General features: G+C 49.1%; 1 protein-coding gene across 1 annotated transcript in view; it reads right to left on the bottom strand.

Moving 5' to 3' along the window:
- The window catches only part of LOC112266037 (ephrin type-A receptor 7-like), a 216,247-nt gene that overhangs the window by 3,542 nt on the left and 196,899 nt on the right, over nt 1-15,806 (bottom strand). The window contains exons 11-14 of the mRNA XM_042295710.1: nt 14,786-14,971; nt 7,098-7,159; nt 6,340-6,543; nt 2,233-2,385 (exon numbers count right to left, since the gene is read on the bottom strand). Of these exons, the coding sequence (XP_042151644.1) occupies nt 2,233-2,385; nt 6,340-6,543; nt 7,098-7,159; nt 14,786-14,971 (605 nt within the window). The remainder of the gene's footprint in view (nt 1-2,232; nt 2,386-6,339; nt 6,544-7,097; nt 7,160-14,785; nt 14,972-15,806) is intronic.

The raw sequence follows: 15,806 nt of genomic DNA on the forward strand, positions 1-15,806 counted from the left end.
AACCACATTCACCAAAAAACACTGTCCTCTTCAGTTCCATCCTGACCTCAATTCAACCAAACAGTGTTTCTCCATTGGCTAGCATCTTCCATTTCATCAGAGATGAAAAACAAAGGGCATGTTAGAGCAGGGTGTGGGTCTGGGTGAGTTAACGGTGATATTAACTATCCGTTTAGTGCATTAATATCTCAAGCGCTCAGCCAGCTTGGACTTTGACATTTCATTTGGAGAGTTCAGTGCCGTGAACATGGAGGTAGACAAAACGTCTGGATCGTGATAAACCCTCACGGTTCCAATCCTAGCCGAGCGAGGGTTCATAGTCGGTCATTTCAACATGACACGGTCGTCTAGTTTGCCACTTTATTGTTCAGTGGAACATTTTCGTAAGGAGTCATTTTAGACGGCATATTTGCACGAACAAGCGGTTGGCTTAAAAGTGAACTTTGTGAACTCTGACGAACCCTCTGTCTACTCTTAATAGTCATGATGCTGCCTTGGATCAAAGACACTTTGAAATCACATTGTCTCATGCAACACTTCCTGCTGTGCTCGTCAGAAGTCTTGTTTTCTTCAAAAGTAATTTATTTTTTATTTTTTAACTGTCTAGGAAAAGGAGAGAGGGGAGGGAGGGAGAAGGGAACAAAAAAACACCCTCATCGACTTCTCACACAAACAGGTGATGGCAGGGTGCTATCGATTGGACAATCTCCACACCCTCCTAAAATAGCTACACTTTCATTTCCTTAAAAGAGACTGTCACTTTCTGCCGGGATTTTATGCTTCCTCTAAGAGCGGGGCGCGTGGTGGCACTTTGGGACGGCCACTAGAAAGGGACGTGGTGTCCTTAAGAGAAATAGGATTGGTCACAGAGCTGAAGTGGACTTATGCCAAAGAGTCTCTTAGAGAAGCACCTGTGGCTTTCCCTCTTTAATAAGATCTGAGCTATCCCGAGTCAGAGTTCACAGTTTTAGAGGGGAGAGGAGAGAGAGAGAGAGAGAGAGAGAGAGAGAGAGCAAAAGGGAAGAAGAGAATGTATAAATAGAAAGGAGAAGAGAGAGATGAACAGGTAGAGAAGGTAATCGCATAGGGAATGGGTGAGGGAGGGGACAGAGGCTGCACATGTGGAGAGCTTGAGACAGACGGGAGACAGAGAGTAAAGGAAGAGAGAGATGGGGGATGCGAGAGAGAGAGGGAGAGTGAAGGAAGACAGAGATGGGGGGGGATGCGAGAGAGAGAGAGTGAAGGAAGAGAGAGATGGGGGGATGCGAGAGAGAGTGGAGGGGATGGGGGGAGAGAGAGAGAGAGTGAAGGAAGAGAGAGATGGTGGGGATGCGAGAGAGAGAGAGTGAAGGAAGAGAGAGATGGGGGGATGCGAAGAGAGTGGTGGGGATGCGAGAGAGAGAGAGTGAAGGAAGAGAGAGATGGGGGGGATGCGAGAGAGAGAGAGGGGAGAGTGAAGGAAGAGAGAGATGAAGGAAGAGAGGGGGGATGCGAGAGAGAGAGAGTCAAGGAAGAGAGAGATGGGGGATGCGAGAGAGTGGAGGGGATGCGAGAGAGAGAGAGAGAGAGAGAGAGAGAGAGAGAGTGAAGGAAGAGAGAGATGGTGGGGATGCGAGAGAGTGAAGGAAGAGAGAGTGAAGGGAGAGAGAGATGGGGGATGCGAGAGAGTGAAGGAAGAGAGAGTGAAGGGAGAGAGAGATGGGGGATGCGAGAGAGTGAAGGAAGAGAGAGTGAAGGAGAGAGAGATGGGGGGGGGATGAAGGAAGAGAGAGTGAAGGAAGAGAGAGATGGGGGATGCGAGAGAGAGAAGGAAGAGAGAGATGGGGGATGCGGAGAGAGAGAGAGAGTGAAGGAAGGAGAGAGATGGGGTGATGAGAGAGAGAGAAGGAAAGAGAGAGATGGGGGATGTGAGAGAGAAGGAAGAGAGAGATGGGGGGATGTGAGAGAGAAGGAAGAGAGAGATGGGGGATGAGAGAGAGTGAAGGAAGAGAGAGGTGGGGGGATGCGAGAGAGAGAGAGTGAAGGAAGAGAGAGGTGGGGGATGAGAGAGAGAGAGAGTGAAGGAAGAGAGAGGTGGGGGGATGAGAGAGAGAGTGAAGGAAGAGAGAGGTGGGGGGATGAGAGAGAGAGTGAAGGAAGAGAGAGATGGGGGTGCGAGAGAGAGAGAGTGAAAGAAGAGAGAGATGGGGGTGCGAGAGAGAGAGTGAAGGAAGAGAGAGTCACTCTACTCACGTCCTGGTTGCCCATGTCCCAGTAGGGTCTCTCTCCGTAGGACATGACCTCCCACATGACGATGCCAAAGCTCCAGACGTCAGACGCTGAGCTGTAGCGGTGGTACTGGATGGCCTCTGGGGCCGTCCACAACACCACACTCTTCCCCCCATGCTGAGAGAGACAGAGAGCGAGAGATGTTCAAATCCACACTTGACATCTTGTATGAACACACTTCATGTTAGCCTGCCTCGTCACAGCACAGCATTGTGTTAGGGTCTACTTTTAAACATCCTACTGCACTCTGCATCCCATATACTGCCTCAAAAAAGTACACTAAACAGAACATCTAATCTAAATCAACCACTGTCATCCCAGAGAGAGTGAAAACAGTGAGAGAGCGAGAAAGAGAAACCACAGGGAAACCCGGATTTGTTATAGAAACTATTGTCGGTCTGCACTGCACACATCAGTTTCAACACAGAGAGGAAATACAAAGAACAAATGCAATTAAACGCGAACTTCTCCCACCGGCTTCAATGCGCTTCTATAAAATACTTAACTGTCATTTTAATGTAGGATTTTTATAGCATTTTCTATAAGATAGGATTTTTATATTTATTAGGCGTAATATATTTAATAGGAGAAAATATCAGCTAGTTCTCTCAGCAGTGTGGTCTACTAAAATCACTGAAGCTGGAGACTCATTTCTCCCTCACTAACTTTAAGCACCAGCTGTCAGAGCAGCTCACAGATCATTGCACCTGTACATAGCCACTCAGTAAATAGCCCATCCAACTACATCATCCACATACTGTTTTTAAAAGAATATATATATTTTGCTACTTTGCACCCCAGTATCTCTACTTGCACATTCATCTTCTGCACATCTATCATTCCAGTGTTTAATTGCTAAATTGTAATTATATCACCACTATGGCCTATTTATTGCCTTACCTCCCTTATCTAACCTCATTTTCACACACTGTATATAGACTTGTTTTTACTGTATTATTGACTGTATGTTTGTTTTATTCCATGTGTAACTCTGTGTTGTTGTATGTGTCGAACTGCTTTGCTTTATTCTTGGCCAGGTCGCAGTTGTAAATGAGAACTTGTTCTCAACTTGCCTACCTGGTTAAATAAAGGTGAAATAAATAAAAACATGGGTAAAGACTAAACAAGACAGTAAATCTAGTACCCATCACAGTGAGTAGTCTCACCAGTGGTGAAGATGGCCTCTACGGGTAAAGACTAAACAAGACAGTAAATCTAGTACCCATCACAGTGAGTAGTCTCACCAATGGTGAAGATGGCCTCTATGGGTAAAGACTAAACAAGACAGTAAATCTAGTACCCATCACAGTGAGTAGTCTCACCAGTGTGGTGTAGATGGCCTCTACGGGTAAAGACTAAACAAGACAGTAAATCTAGTACCCATCACAGTGAGTAGTCTCACCAGTGGTGTAGATGGCCTCTATGGGTAAAGACTAAACAAGACAGTAAATCTAGTACCCATCACAGTGAGTAGTCTCACCAGTGTGGTGTAGATGGCCTCTATGGGTAAAGACTAAACAAGACAGTAAATCTAGTACCCATCACAGTGAGTAATCTCACCAGTGTGGTGTAGATGGCCTCTACGGGTAAAGACTAAACAAGACAGTAAATCTAATACCCATCACAGTGAGTAGTCTCACCAGTGGTGTAGATGGCCTCTATGGGTAAAGACTAAACAAGACAGTAAATCTAGTACCCATCACAGTGAGTAGTCTCACCAGTGTGGTGTAGATGGCCTCTATGGGTAAAGACTAAACAAGACAGTAAATCTAGTACCCATCACAGTGAGTAATCTCACCAGTGTGGTGTAGATGGCCTCTACGGGTAAAGATTAAACAAGACAGTAAATCTAGTACCCATCACAGTGAGTAGTCTCAGCAGTATGGTGTAGATGGCCTCTACGGGTAAAGACTAAACAAGACAGTAAATCTAGTACCCATCACAGTGAGTAGTCTCACCAGTGTGGTGTAGATGGCCTCTACGGGTAAAGACTAAACAAGACAGTAAATCTAGTACCCATCACAGTGAGTAGTCTCAGCAGTGTGGTGTAGATGGCCTCTACGGGTAAAGACTAAACAATCCAGTAAATCTAGTACCCATCACAGTGAGTAGTCTCACCAGTGGTGAAGATGGCTTCTACGGGTAAAGACTAAACAAGACAGAAAATCTAGTACCCATCACAGTGAGTAGTCTCACCAGTGGTGAAGATGGCCTCTACGGGTAAAGACTAAACAAGACAGTAAATCTAGTACCCATCACAGTGAGTAGTCTCACCAGTGTGGTGTAGATGGCCTCTACGGGTAAAGACTAAACAAGACAGTAAATCTAGTACCCATCACAGTGAGTAGTCTCACCAGTGGGAAGATGGCCTCTATGGGTAAAGACTAAACAAGACAGTAAATCTAGTACCCATCACAGTGAGTAGTCTCACCAGTGGTGAAGATGGCCTCTATGGGTAAAGACTAAACAAGACAGTAAATCTAGTACCCATCACAGTGAGTAGTCTCACCAGTGTGGTGAAGATGGCCTCTATGGGTAAAGACTAAACAAGACAGTAAATCTAGTACCCATCACAGTGAGTAATCTCACCAGTGTGGTGTAGATGGCCTCTACGGGTAAAGACTAAACAAGACAGTAAATCTAGTACCCATCACAGTGAGTAGTCTCACCAGTGGTGTAGATGGCCTCTACGGGTAAAGACTAAACAAGACAGTAAATCTAGTACCCATCACAGTGAGTAGTCTCACCAGTGTGGTGTAGATGGCCTCTATGGGTAAAGACTAAACAAGACAGTAAATCTAGTACCCATCACAGTGAGTAGTCTAAGCAGTGTGGTGTAGATGGCCTCTACGGGTAAAGACTAAACAATCCAGTAAATCTAGTACCCATCACAGTGAGTAGTCTCACCAGTGGTGAAGATGGCTTCTACGGGTAAAGACTAAACAAGACAGAAAATCTAGTACCCATCACAGTGAGTAGTCTCACCAGTGGTGAAGATGGCCTCTACGGGTAAAGACTAAACAAGACAGTAAATCTAGTACCCATCACAGTGAGTAGTCTCACCAGTGTGGTGTAGATGGCCTCTACGGGTAAAGACTAAACAAGACAGTAAATCTAGTACCCATCACAGTGAGTAGTCTCACCAGTGGCGAAGATGGCCTCTACGGGTAAAGACTAAACAAGACAGTAAATCTAGTACCCATCACAGTGAGTAGTCTCACCAGTGGTGAAGATGGCCTCTACGGGTAAAGACTAAACAAGACAGTAAATCTAGTACCCATCACAGTGAGTAGTCTCACCAATGGTGAAGATGGCCTCTATGGGTAAAGACTAAACAAGACAGTAAATCTAGTACCCATCACAGTGAGTAGTCTCACCAGTGTGGTGTAGATGGCCTCTACGGGTAAAGACTAAACAAGACAGTAAATCTAGTACCCATCACAGTGAGTAGTCTCACCAGTGGTGTAGATGGCCTCTATGGGTAAAGACTAAACAAGACAGTAAATCTAGTACCCATCACAGTGAGTAGTCTCACCAGTGTGGTGTAGATGGCCTCTATGGGTAAAGACTGAACAAGACAGTAAATCTAGTACCCATCACAGTGAGTAATCTCACCAGTGTGGTGTAGATGGCCTCTACGGGTAAAGACTAAACAAGACAGTAAATCTAGCACCCATCACAGTGAGTAGTCTCAGCAGTGTGGTGTAGATGGCCTCTACGGGTAAAGACTAAACAAGACAGTAAATCTAGTACCCATCACAGTGAGTAGTCTCAGCAGTGTGGTGTAGATGGCCTCTACGGGTAAAGACTAAACAAGACAGTAAATCTAGTACCCATCACAGTGAGTAGTCTCACCAGTGGTGAAGATGGCCTCTACGGGTAAAGACTAAACAAGACAGTAAATCTAGTACCAATCACAGTGAGTAGTCTCACCAGTGTGGTGTAGATGGCCTCTATGGGTAAAGATTAGACTATAGGTAGTAATATAATAGAAGAAAAAAAGTAATATACAGTAGTAGTTTATTTTTATTGTATAATTAGCCATTATATGTAATATCTGTGAGTTCTCACCATTGCGCTGTAGATGGCCTCCATCTTGTCCTCTTGGAGGGGTCTGAAGCCGGACACCTTGCAGCCCAGGCTGGCGTTGACCAGTACCTTGTGGGCGGCCAGGCGGCGGTGGACGAAGCCCATCTCTGTCAGGTACTTCATCCCAGAGGCCACGCCCCCCAGCATGTCCATCAACTGGAGAACAGAGAGCTGGCCCTCGTGCTTCTGGAGAAGGGGAGGGAGGGAGTGGGTTAGGACCATAGAGATGCAATATAATTAGGGTTGTTTTCCCAAAGTTCCAATTATTTCCAGATATTCTAGGTCCCAGGTTTCTGGATGTCCTGTTTTTCCCCTCCTTATTCTGGGAATTTCTGGAAAACCTGGGAATTTTGGGAAAGTTCCCAGAATTTGGCAACCCTAAATATAACACTGATATATTTAATTGTGTGGTTAGGACAGTGTATCTCAAATGGTGGGTTGGGACCAACAATATCAGGCCCATATAAAATTGTAACTTGGGACCTCTGGTGTGTCGAAATACATTTCAGTGCAATGGAGAACAAACTCAGTTATGAAGGGTTGAATAACATGATGTCTTTTACTGTTAGTCATATGGCTTATAAACCCAATGATACACCATATGCCTAGGGATTTATTTCATACCAACATCTTATGTAACTTTTGGAAACTAGACCAGGAGTCATGGTGAGGTAAACACTGTTTTCTAAGAGCACAAAAAAAGACACATGCGCACACACACCATATGCACACACACTTACCCTGAGGAAGGAGTCCAGGGACCCATTGGACATGCTCTCCAACACAATCATCATGGTGTTACCTACACACACACACACACACACACACACACACACACACACACACACACACACACACACACACACACACACACACACACACACACACACACACACAGTTATCAGTGTAGTCCAGTTGGCTCAGGGGCAGCAGTGGTTATGTACCGCCATCCTTCACCCTTTTGACCAGGTCTCTCTTGAAAAAGAAATGTTTCCTCAATGAGGAAAAAAAAACTGCATAAATAAAAGGTTAAAAAACTCATCTGGAGGAGCAGAATGACCTGTGTGCTGCTATCACAGTCACACCAACTTTAATAACCACACACACTTCTCACACTCGCTGAGCACAGGTGGCCAAGGTGTATCAAACTAGTAAAGAGAGAGAAGACAGAAACACGAGAGTGGGAAAGAAGACAGAAACACGAGAGTGGGAAAGAAGACAGAAACACGAGAGAGGGAAAGAAGACAAACACGAGAGTGGGAGAGAGTGAGAGAGAAGACAGAAACACAAGTGAGAGAAAACAGAAACACGAGAGTGGGAGAGAGAGTGAGAGAGAAGACAGAAACACGAGAGTGGGAGAGAGAGAAGACAGAAACACAAGAGTGGGAGAGAGCGAAGACAGAAACACAAGAGGGGGAGAGAGCGAAGACAGAAACACAAGAGGGGGAGAGAGCGAAGACAGAAACACGAGAGTGAGAAGACAGAAACACGAGAGAGAGAGAAGACAAACACGAGAGTGGGAGAGAGAGAAGACAGAAACACAAGAGTGGGAGAGAGCGAAGACAGAAACACAAGAGGGGGAGAGAGCGAAGACAGAAACACGAGAGTGGGAGAGAGCGAAGACAGAAACACGAGAGTGGGAGAGAGCGAAGACAGAAACACGAGAGTGGGAGAGAGCGAAGACAGAAACACGAGAGTGGGAGAGAGAGAAGACAAACACGAGAGTGGGAGAGAGAGAAAACAAACACGAGAGTGGGAGAGAAGGGGAGCGAGTGGTCAGGAGAAAGAAAGGGAGAGAAGGGGAGCGAGTGGTCAGGAGAAAGAAAGGGAGAGAAGGGGAGCGAGTGGTCAGGAGAAAGAAAGGGAGAGAAGGGGAGCGAGTGGTCAGGAGAAAGAAAGGGAGAGAAGGGGAGCGAGTGGTCAGGAGAAAGAAAGGGAGAGAAGGGGAGCGAGTGGTCAGGAGAAAGAAAGGGAGAGAAGGGGAGCGAGTGGTCAGGAGAAAGAAAGGGAGAGAAGGGGAGCGAGTGGTCAGGAGAAAGAAAGGGAGAGAAGGAAGCGAGTGGTCAGGAGAAAGAAAGGGAGAGAAGGGGAGCGAGTGGTCAGGAGCAAGGGGAGAGAAGGGGAGCGAGTAGTCAGGAGAAAAGGGAGAGAAGGGGAGCGAGTAGTCAGGAGAAAGAAAGGAGAGAAGGGGAGCGAGTGGTCAGGAGAAAGAAAGGGAGAAAAGGGGAGCGAGTGGTCAGGAGAAAGGGAGAGAAGGGGAGCGAGTGGTCAGGAGAAAGGGAGAGAAGGGGAGCGAGTGGTCAGGAGAAAGGGAGAGAAGGGGAGCGAGTGGTCAGGAGAAAGGGAGAGATGGGAAGCGAGTGGTCAGGAGAAAGGGAGAGAAGGGGAGCGAGTGGTCAGGAGAAAGGGAGTGAAGGGGAGCGAGTGGTCAGGAGAAAGGGAGAGAAGGGGAGCGAGTGGTCAGGAGAAAGGGAGAGAAGGGGAGCGAGTGGTCAGGAGAAAGGGAGAGAAGGGGAGCGAGTGGTCAGGAGAAAGGGAGAGAAGGGGAGCGAGTGGTCAGGAGAAAGAAAGGGAGAGAAGGGGAGCGAGTAGTCAGGAGAAAGAAAGGGAGAGAAGGGGAGCGAGTAGTCAGGAGAAAGAAAGGGAGAGAAGGGGAGCGAGTAGTCAGGAGAAAGAAAGGGAGAGAAGGGGAGCGAGTGGTCAGGAGCAAGGGAGAGAAGGGGAGCGAGTAGTCAGGAGAAAGGGAGAGAAGGGGAGCGAGTAGTCAGGAGAAAGAAAGGGAGAGAAGGGGAGCGAGTAGTCAGGAGAAAGAAAGGGAGAGAAGGGGAGCGAGTAGTCAGGAGAAAGAAAGGGAGAGAAGGGGAGCGAGTGGTCAGGAGAAAGAAAGGGAGAGAAGGGGAGCGAGTGGTCAGGAGCAAGGGAGAGAAGGGGAGCGAGTAGTCAGGAGAAAGAAAGGGAGAGAAGGGGAGCGAGTAGTCAGGAGAAAGAAAGGGAGAGAAGGGGAGCGAGTAGTCAGGAGAAAGAAAGGGAGAGAAGGGGAGCGAGTGGTCAGGAGAAAGAAAGGGAGAAGAAGTGGGGAGCGAGTGGTCAGGAGCAAGGGAGAGAAGGGGAGCGAGTAGTCAGGAGAAAGGGAGAGAAGGGGAGCGAGTGGTCAGGAGAAAGAAAGGGAGAGAAGGGGAGCGAGTGGTCAGGAGAAAGAAAGGGAGAGAAGGGGAGCGAGTAGTCAGGAGAAAGGGAGAGAAGGGGAGCGAGTAGTCAGGAGAAAGAAAGGGAGAAAAGGGGAGCGAGTGGTCAGGAGAAAGAAAGGGAGAAAAGGGGAGCGAGTGGTCAGGAGAAAGAAAAGAGAGAGAAGGGGAGCGAGTGGTCAGGAGAAAGAAAGGAGAGAAGGGAAGCGAGTGGTCAGGAGAAAGGGAGAGAAGGGGAGCGAGTGGTCAGGAGAAAGGGAGTGAAGGGGAGCGAGTGAGTAGTCAGGAGAAAGGGAGTGAAGGGGAGCGAGTAGTCAGGAGAAAGGGAGAGAAGGGGAGCGAGTAGTCAGGAGAAAGGGAGAGAAGGGGAGCGAGTAGTCAGGAGAAAGGGAGAGAAGGGGAGCGAGTAGTCAGGAGAAAGGAGAGAAGGGGAGCGAGTAGTCAGGAGAAAGGGAGAGAAGGGGAGCGAGTAGTCAGGAGAAAGGAGAGAAGGGGAGCGAGTAGTCAGGAGAAAGGGAGAGAAGGGGAGCGAGTAGTCAGGAGAAAGGGAGAGAAGGGGAGCGAGTAGTCAGGAGAAAGGGAGAGAAGGGGAGCGAGTAGTCAGGAGAAAGGGAGAGAAGGGGAGCGAGTAGTCAGGAGAAAGTGGGAGAGAAGGGGAGCGAGTGGTCAGGAGAAAGAAAGGAGAGAAGGGGAGCGAGTGGTCAGGAGAAAGAAAGGGAGAGAAGGGGAGCGAGTGGTCAGGAGAAAGAAAGGGAGAGAAGGGGAGCGAGTAGTCAGGAGAAAGGGAGAGAAGGGGAGCGAGTAGTCAGAAGAAAGAAAGAGAGAGAGAGAAGGGGAGTGAGTGGTCAGGAGAAAGAAAGGGAGAGAAGGGGAGAGTGGGAAAGAAGCCAAACACGAGAGTGGGAGAGAAGACAGAAACATGAGAGTGGGAAAGAAGACAGAAACACGAGAGAGGGAAAGAAGACAGAAACACGAGAGAGGGAAAGAAGACAGAAACACGAGAGAGGGAGAGAAGACAGAAACACGAGAGTGGGAGAGAGAGTGAGAGAGAAGACAGAAACACGAGTGGGAGAAGACAGAAACACGAGAGTGGGAGAGAGAGTGAGAGAGAAACACGAGAGTGGGAGAGAGCGAAGACAGAAACACAAGAGTGGGAGAGAGCGAAGACAGAAACACAAGAGTGGGAGAGAGCGAAGACAGAAACACAAGAGTGGGAGAGAGCGAAGACAGAAACACAAGAGTGGGAGAGAGCGAAGACAGAAACACAAGAGTGGGAAAGAAGACAGAAACACGAGAATGGGAGAGAGAGAGAGAGAAGACAGAAACACGAGTGGGAGAAGACAGTGAGAGAGAAACACGAGAGTGGGAGAGAGCGAAGACAGAAACACAAGAGTGGGAGAGAGCGAAGACAGAAACACAAGAGTGGGAGAGAGCGAAGACAGAAACACAAGAGTGGGAGAGAGCGAAGACAGAAACACAAGAGTGGGAGAGAGCGAAGACAGAAACACAAGAGTGGGAGAGAGCGAAGACAGAAACACGAGAGTGGGAGAGAGCGAAGACAGAAACACGAGAGTGGGAGAGAGCGAAGACAGAAACACGAGAGTGGGAGAGAGAGAAGACAGAAACACGAGAGTGGGAGAGAGAAGACAGAAACACGAGAGAGGGAAAGAAGACAGAAACACGAGAGAGGGAAAGAAGACAGAAACACGAGAGAGGGAAAGAAGACAGAAACACGAGAGTGGGAGAGAGAGAGAGAGAAGACAGAAACACGAGGGGGAAAGAAGACAGAAACACAAGAGTGGGAGAGAGAGAGAGAGAAGACAGAAACACGAGAGAGAGAGAAGACAGAAACACGAGAGAGAGAGAAGAAGAAACACGAGAGTGGGGGAGAGAGTGGGAGAAGACAGAAACACGAGAGTGGGAGAGAGAAGACGAGAAACAGGAGTGGGAGAGAAGGGGAGCAAGTCAGGAGAAAGAAAGGGAGAGAAGGGGAGCGAGTAGTCAGAGAAAGAAAGGGAGAGAAGGGGAGCGAGTAGTCAGGAGAAAGGGAGAGAAGGGGAGCGAGTAGTCAGGAGAAAGAAAGGGAGAGAAGGGGAGCGAGTAGTCAGGAGAAAGAAAGGGAGAGAAGGGGAGCGAGTAGTCAGGAGAAAGAAAGGGAGAGAAGGGGAGCGAGTAGTCAGGAGTCAGGAGAAAGAAAGGGAGAGAAGGGGAGCGAGTAGTCAGGAGAAAGAAAGGGAGAGAAGGGGAGCGAGTAGTCAGGAGAAAGAAAGGAGAGAAGGGGAGCGAGTAGTCAGGAGAAAGAAAGGGAGAGAAGGGGAGGAGTAGTCAGGAGAAAGAAAGGGAGAGAAGGGGAGCGAGTAGTCAGAGAAAGAAAGGGAGAGAAGGGGAGCGAGTAGTCAGGAGAAAGAAAGGGAGAGAAAGTCAGGGAGAAAGAAGGGGAGCGAGTAGTCAGGGGAGGTAGTCAGGAGAAAGGAGAGAAGGGGAGCGAGTAGTCAGGAGAAAGGGAGAGAAGGGGAGCGAGTAGTCAGGAGAAAGGGAGAGAAGGGGAGCGAGTAGTCAGGAGAAAGGGAGAGAAGGGGAGCGAGTAGTCAGGAGAAAGGGAGAGAAGGGGAGCGAGTAGTCAGGAGAAAGGGAGAGAAGGGGAGCGAGTGGTCAGGAGAAAGGGAGAGAAGGGGAGCGAGTAGTCAGGTGAAAGGGAGAGAAGGGGAGCGAGTGGTCAGGAGAAAGGGAGTGAAGGGGAGCGAGTAGTTAGGAGAAAGGGAGGAAGCTGTGACTCCGCTAGTAACCAGGTGGTGTGTGCGTCAGACAGAGATGAGCATAGTAACATGGAAACTGAGGTCTTACACACACAGCCCCCTTGATGGCCGTGGCTGGGATTTAAGTGCCTCATAAATGGACACTATCAGTCCCCCTCAATCAAAGACAGACAGACTGGAGGAGAGGAGAGGCAGGCAGGACTACACTATTACGCGGCACCATCACTCTGTTCGATCACATCATCTGTCTATGTTAGTATGCAAGACTAACATACAGAACTACTGCTTCACACTCCCCATCTAACTAACCTATCACTACCACACCACACACACTGGCACACTATCGCCCCTCAATGAGTACGCTATGACATTTTCTATCCCGCTTCACTACAAGACACTCTACCTCTTCTACCAGTTTAACTATCCTGCTGATCCACCCCCCCTCCAACATACTACCCTACCGAGCACCCTACATGTCCCACCCCTCCCCTGGTGCCCTCTGCTGGACGCTTAGCTAGCAGCACGTCTCAGTCTCTCTAATGACCTTCCCTGCCGCGCTGCAGACCTCAGATGGAGAGAGAAAGGAGGGAGGAGAGGGAGTGGGGGCTGACAGGTGGGCTGTGGGGGTGGAAGGGGTTGAATGGCGGGCTAGCGGGGGTAAGCAATGCAATGCAGGTGATTTGCAATCTGAGGGTGGGTGTGTGTGTGTGTGTGTGTGTGTGTGTGTGTGTGTGTGTGTGTGTGTGTGTGTGTGTGTGTGTGTGTGTGTGTGTGTGTGTGTGTGTGTGTGTGTGTGTGTGGTGTGGTGTGTGTGGTGTGTATATGTGAGTTTAATCGAGTGTGTGCACGCTCGCGTGTGAGGCGGTGGGGTGTGCGCGAAAGTGCGTTTCAGAATCCCGCTGTGTCTCTAGCACCAATTACCGTATCCAGCACATCTGCTGCAGACTGTGTGTTCAGCCAGGCAGGCACTGCTCCCATCCAATCCCATCCCTCCCTACCCTGGTTCTTCCTCACCTGACTCACACGCACCTTGCCCTTCTACAGTAGCCCTCTGAAACGTTCTAAACCTCTCCTCGCCTACCTACCTTTCTCCGTCGACATTATACTTCATCCTCTCGCTTTCCCTCCCTCCCTTCCCTTGCTGGACCTCAACTGCTGTCTGTGTCACGTAGTTAATCGTATGGGGTTTGTGCGTTGAGTTTTGTGGTGGAGGAGATCTTTTTAGTTTGTCAGACAGGCACCCCCTTATTAAAGCATAGTAAATAGGAGCTAGGTGTACAGCGCAGTCGGAAAGTATTCAGACCCCTTGACCCCATTGTTCCCCCCCATCAATCCACACACAATACCACATAATAACAATGTAAAAATATTTGTACATTTATCAGTACTTTGTTGAAGCACCTTTGGCAGCGATTACAGCCTCGAGTCTTGTTGGGTATGATGCTACAAACTTGGCACACATGTATTTGGGGAATTTCTCCCATTTTTCTCTGCAGATCCTCTCAAGCTCTGTCAGGTTGGATGGGGAGCATCTCTGCACAGCTATTTTCGGGTCTCTCCAGAGATGTTTGATCGGATTCAAGTCCGGGCTCTGGCTGGGCCACTCAAGGGACATTCAGAGATTTGTCCCAAAGCCACTCCTGCGTTGTCTTGGCTGTGTGCTTAGGGTCGTTGTCCTGTTGGAAGGTGAACCTTCACCCCACAGCATGATGCTGCCACCACCATACTTCACCATAGGGTTGGTGCCAGGTTTTCGCTAGACGTGACACTTGGCATTCAGGCCAAAGAGTTCAATCTTGGTTTCATCAGACCAGAGAATCTTGTTTCTCATGGTCTGCGAGTCCTTTAGGTGCTTTTTGGCAAACTCCAAGTGGGCTGTCATGAGCCTTTTACTGAGGAGTGACTTCTGTCTGGACACTCTACTCTAGGAAGACTCTTGGTGGTTCTAAACTTCTTTGATTTAAGAAGGATGGAGGCCACTGTGTTCTAGGAGACCTTCAATGCTGCAGACATGTTTTGGTACCCTTCCCCAGATCTGTGCCTCGATACAATCTTGTCTCGGGGCTCTACGGACAATTCCTTCGACCTCATAGCTTGGTCTTTGCTATGATATGCACTGCCAACTGTGTGACCTGATATAGACAGGTGTGTACCTTTCCAAATCATGTCCAATCAATTGAATTTACCACAGGTGGACTCCAATCAAGTTGTAGAAACATCTCAAGGATGAACAACGGAAACAGGATGCACCTGAGCTCAATTTTGAGTCTCATAGCAAAGGGCCCAAATACTAATGTTAATAAGATATTTCAGTTTTTAAATTTTTTTAATACATTCTAAAAACCTGTTTTGGAAATGTCATCAATTTTAGAATAAGGCTGTAACGTGACAAAATGTGGAAAAGGGGAAGGGGTCTGAATACTTTCCAAATGCACTGTAAGTGCGTAGGGGCTAGGGGTTCATTTGTGATTTAGGTAACTAGCTCACCGCTGGTGATGACCCCCTCCAGACGGACAATGTTGGAGTGGTCAAACTGTCCCAGTATCCCTGCCTCGCTGAGGAAGGAGCGCCTCTGTTTCTCTGAGCAGCCGGCCCTCAGTGCCTTGATGGCCACCGGAAGCTCCCGCTTACTGGGCAGCTTGAGACAGCCACGACACACCTCCCCAAAGTCACCTGCAGGTGGAGACACAGAGAGAGGGTCAGATAGTGGACTACAGTAATGGTTTACCAGAGAGAGCGGAGGAGAGGAGCGAGAGCAGATGAGAGGAGCGAGAGAAAGAGCGGAGGAGCGAGAAGTGAGAGAAAGAGCGGAGGAGCGAGAGAGAGAGAGAGCGGAGGAGCGAGAGAGCGGAGGAGCGAGAGAGCGGAGGAGCGAGAGAGCGGAGGAGCGAGAGAGAGAGCGGAGGAGCGAGCGAGAGAGAGAGAGCGGAGGAGCGAGAGAGCGGAGGAGCGAGAGAGCGGAGGAGCGAGAGAGCGGAGGAGCGAGAGAGCGGAGGAGAGAGAGAGAGAGAGAGAGAGAGAGCGAGAGAGAGAGAGAGAGAGAGCGGAGGAGCGAGAGAGAGAGAGAGAGCAGAGGAGCGAGAGAGAGAGAGAGAGAGCAGAGGAGCGAGAGAGAGAGAGAGAGAGAGCGGAGGAGCGAGAGAGAGAGAGAGAGAGCGGAGGAGAGAGAGAGAGAGAGCGGAGGAGAGAGAGAGAGAGAGAGCGGAGGAGCGAGAGAGAGAGAGCGGAGGAGCGAGAGAGAGAGAGAGCGGAGGAGCGAGAGAGAGAGAGAGCGGAGGAGCGAGAGAGAGAGAGAGCGGAGGAGCGAGAGAGAGAGAGAGCGGAGGAGCGAGAGAGAGAGAGAGCGGAGGAGCGAGAGAGAGACAGAGCGGAGGAGCGAGAGAGAGACAGAGCGGAGGAGCGAGAGAGAGAGAGAGAAATAAAGAGTGGGGGGAGAGACAGAAAAGGAGACAAAGACAGGGAAAACAGGGAGGAGTGAAAATTGGCAAAGAAAAAGACAGAAGCACAA

This window comes from Oncorhynchus tshawytscha, linkage group LG13 (genome assembly GCF_018296145.1).
Source record: "Oncorhynchus tshawytscha isolate Ot180627B linkage group LG13, Otsh_v2.0, whole genome shotgun sequence".
Lineage (NCBI taxonomy): Eukaryota > Metazoa > Chordata > Actinopteri > Salmoniformes > Salmonidae > Oncorhynchus > Oncorhynchus tshawytscha.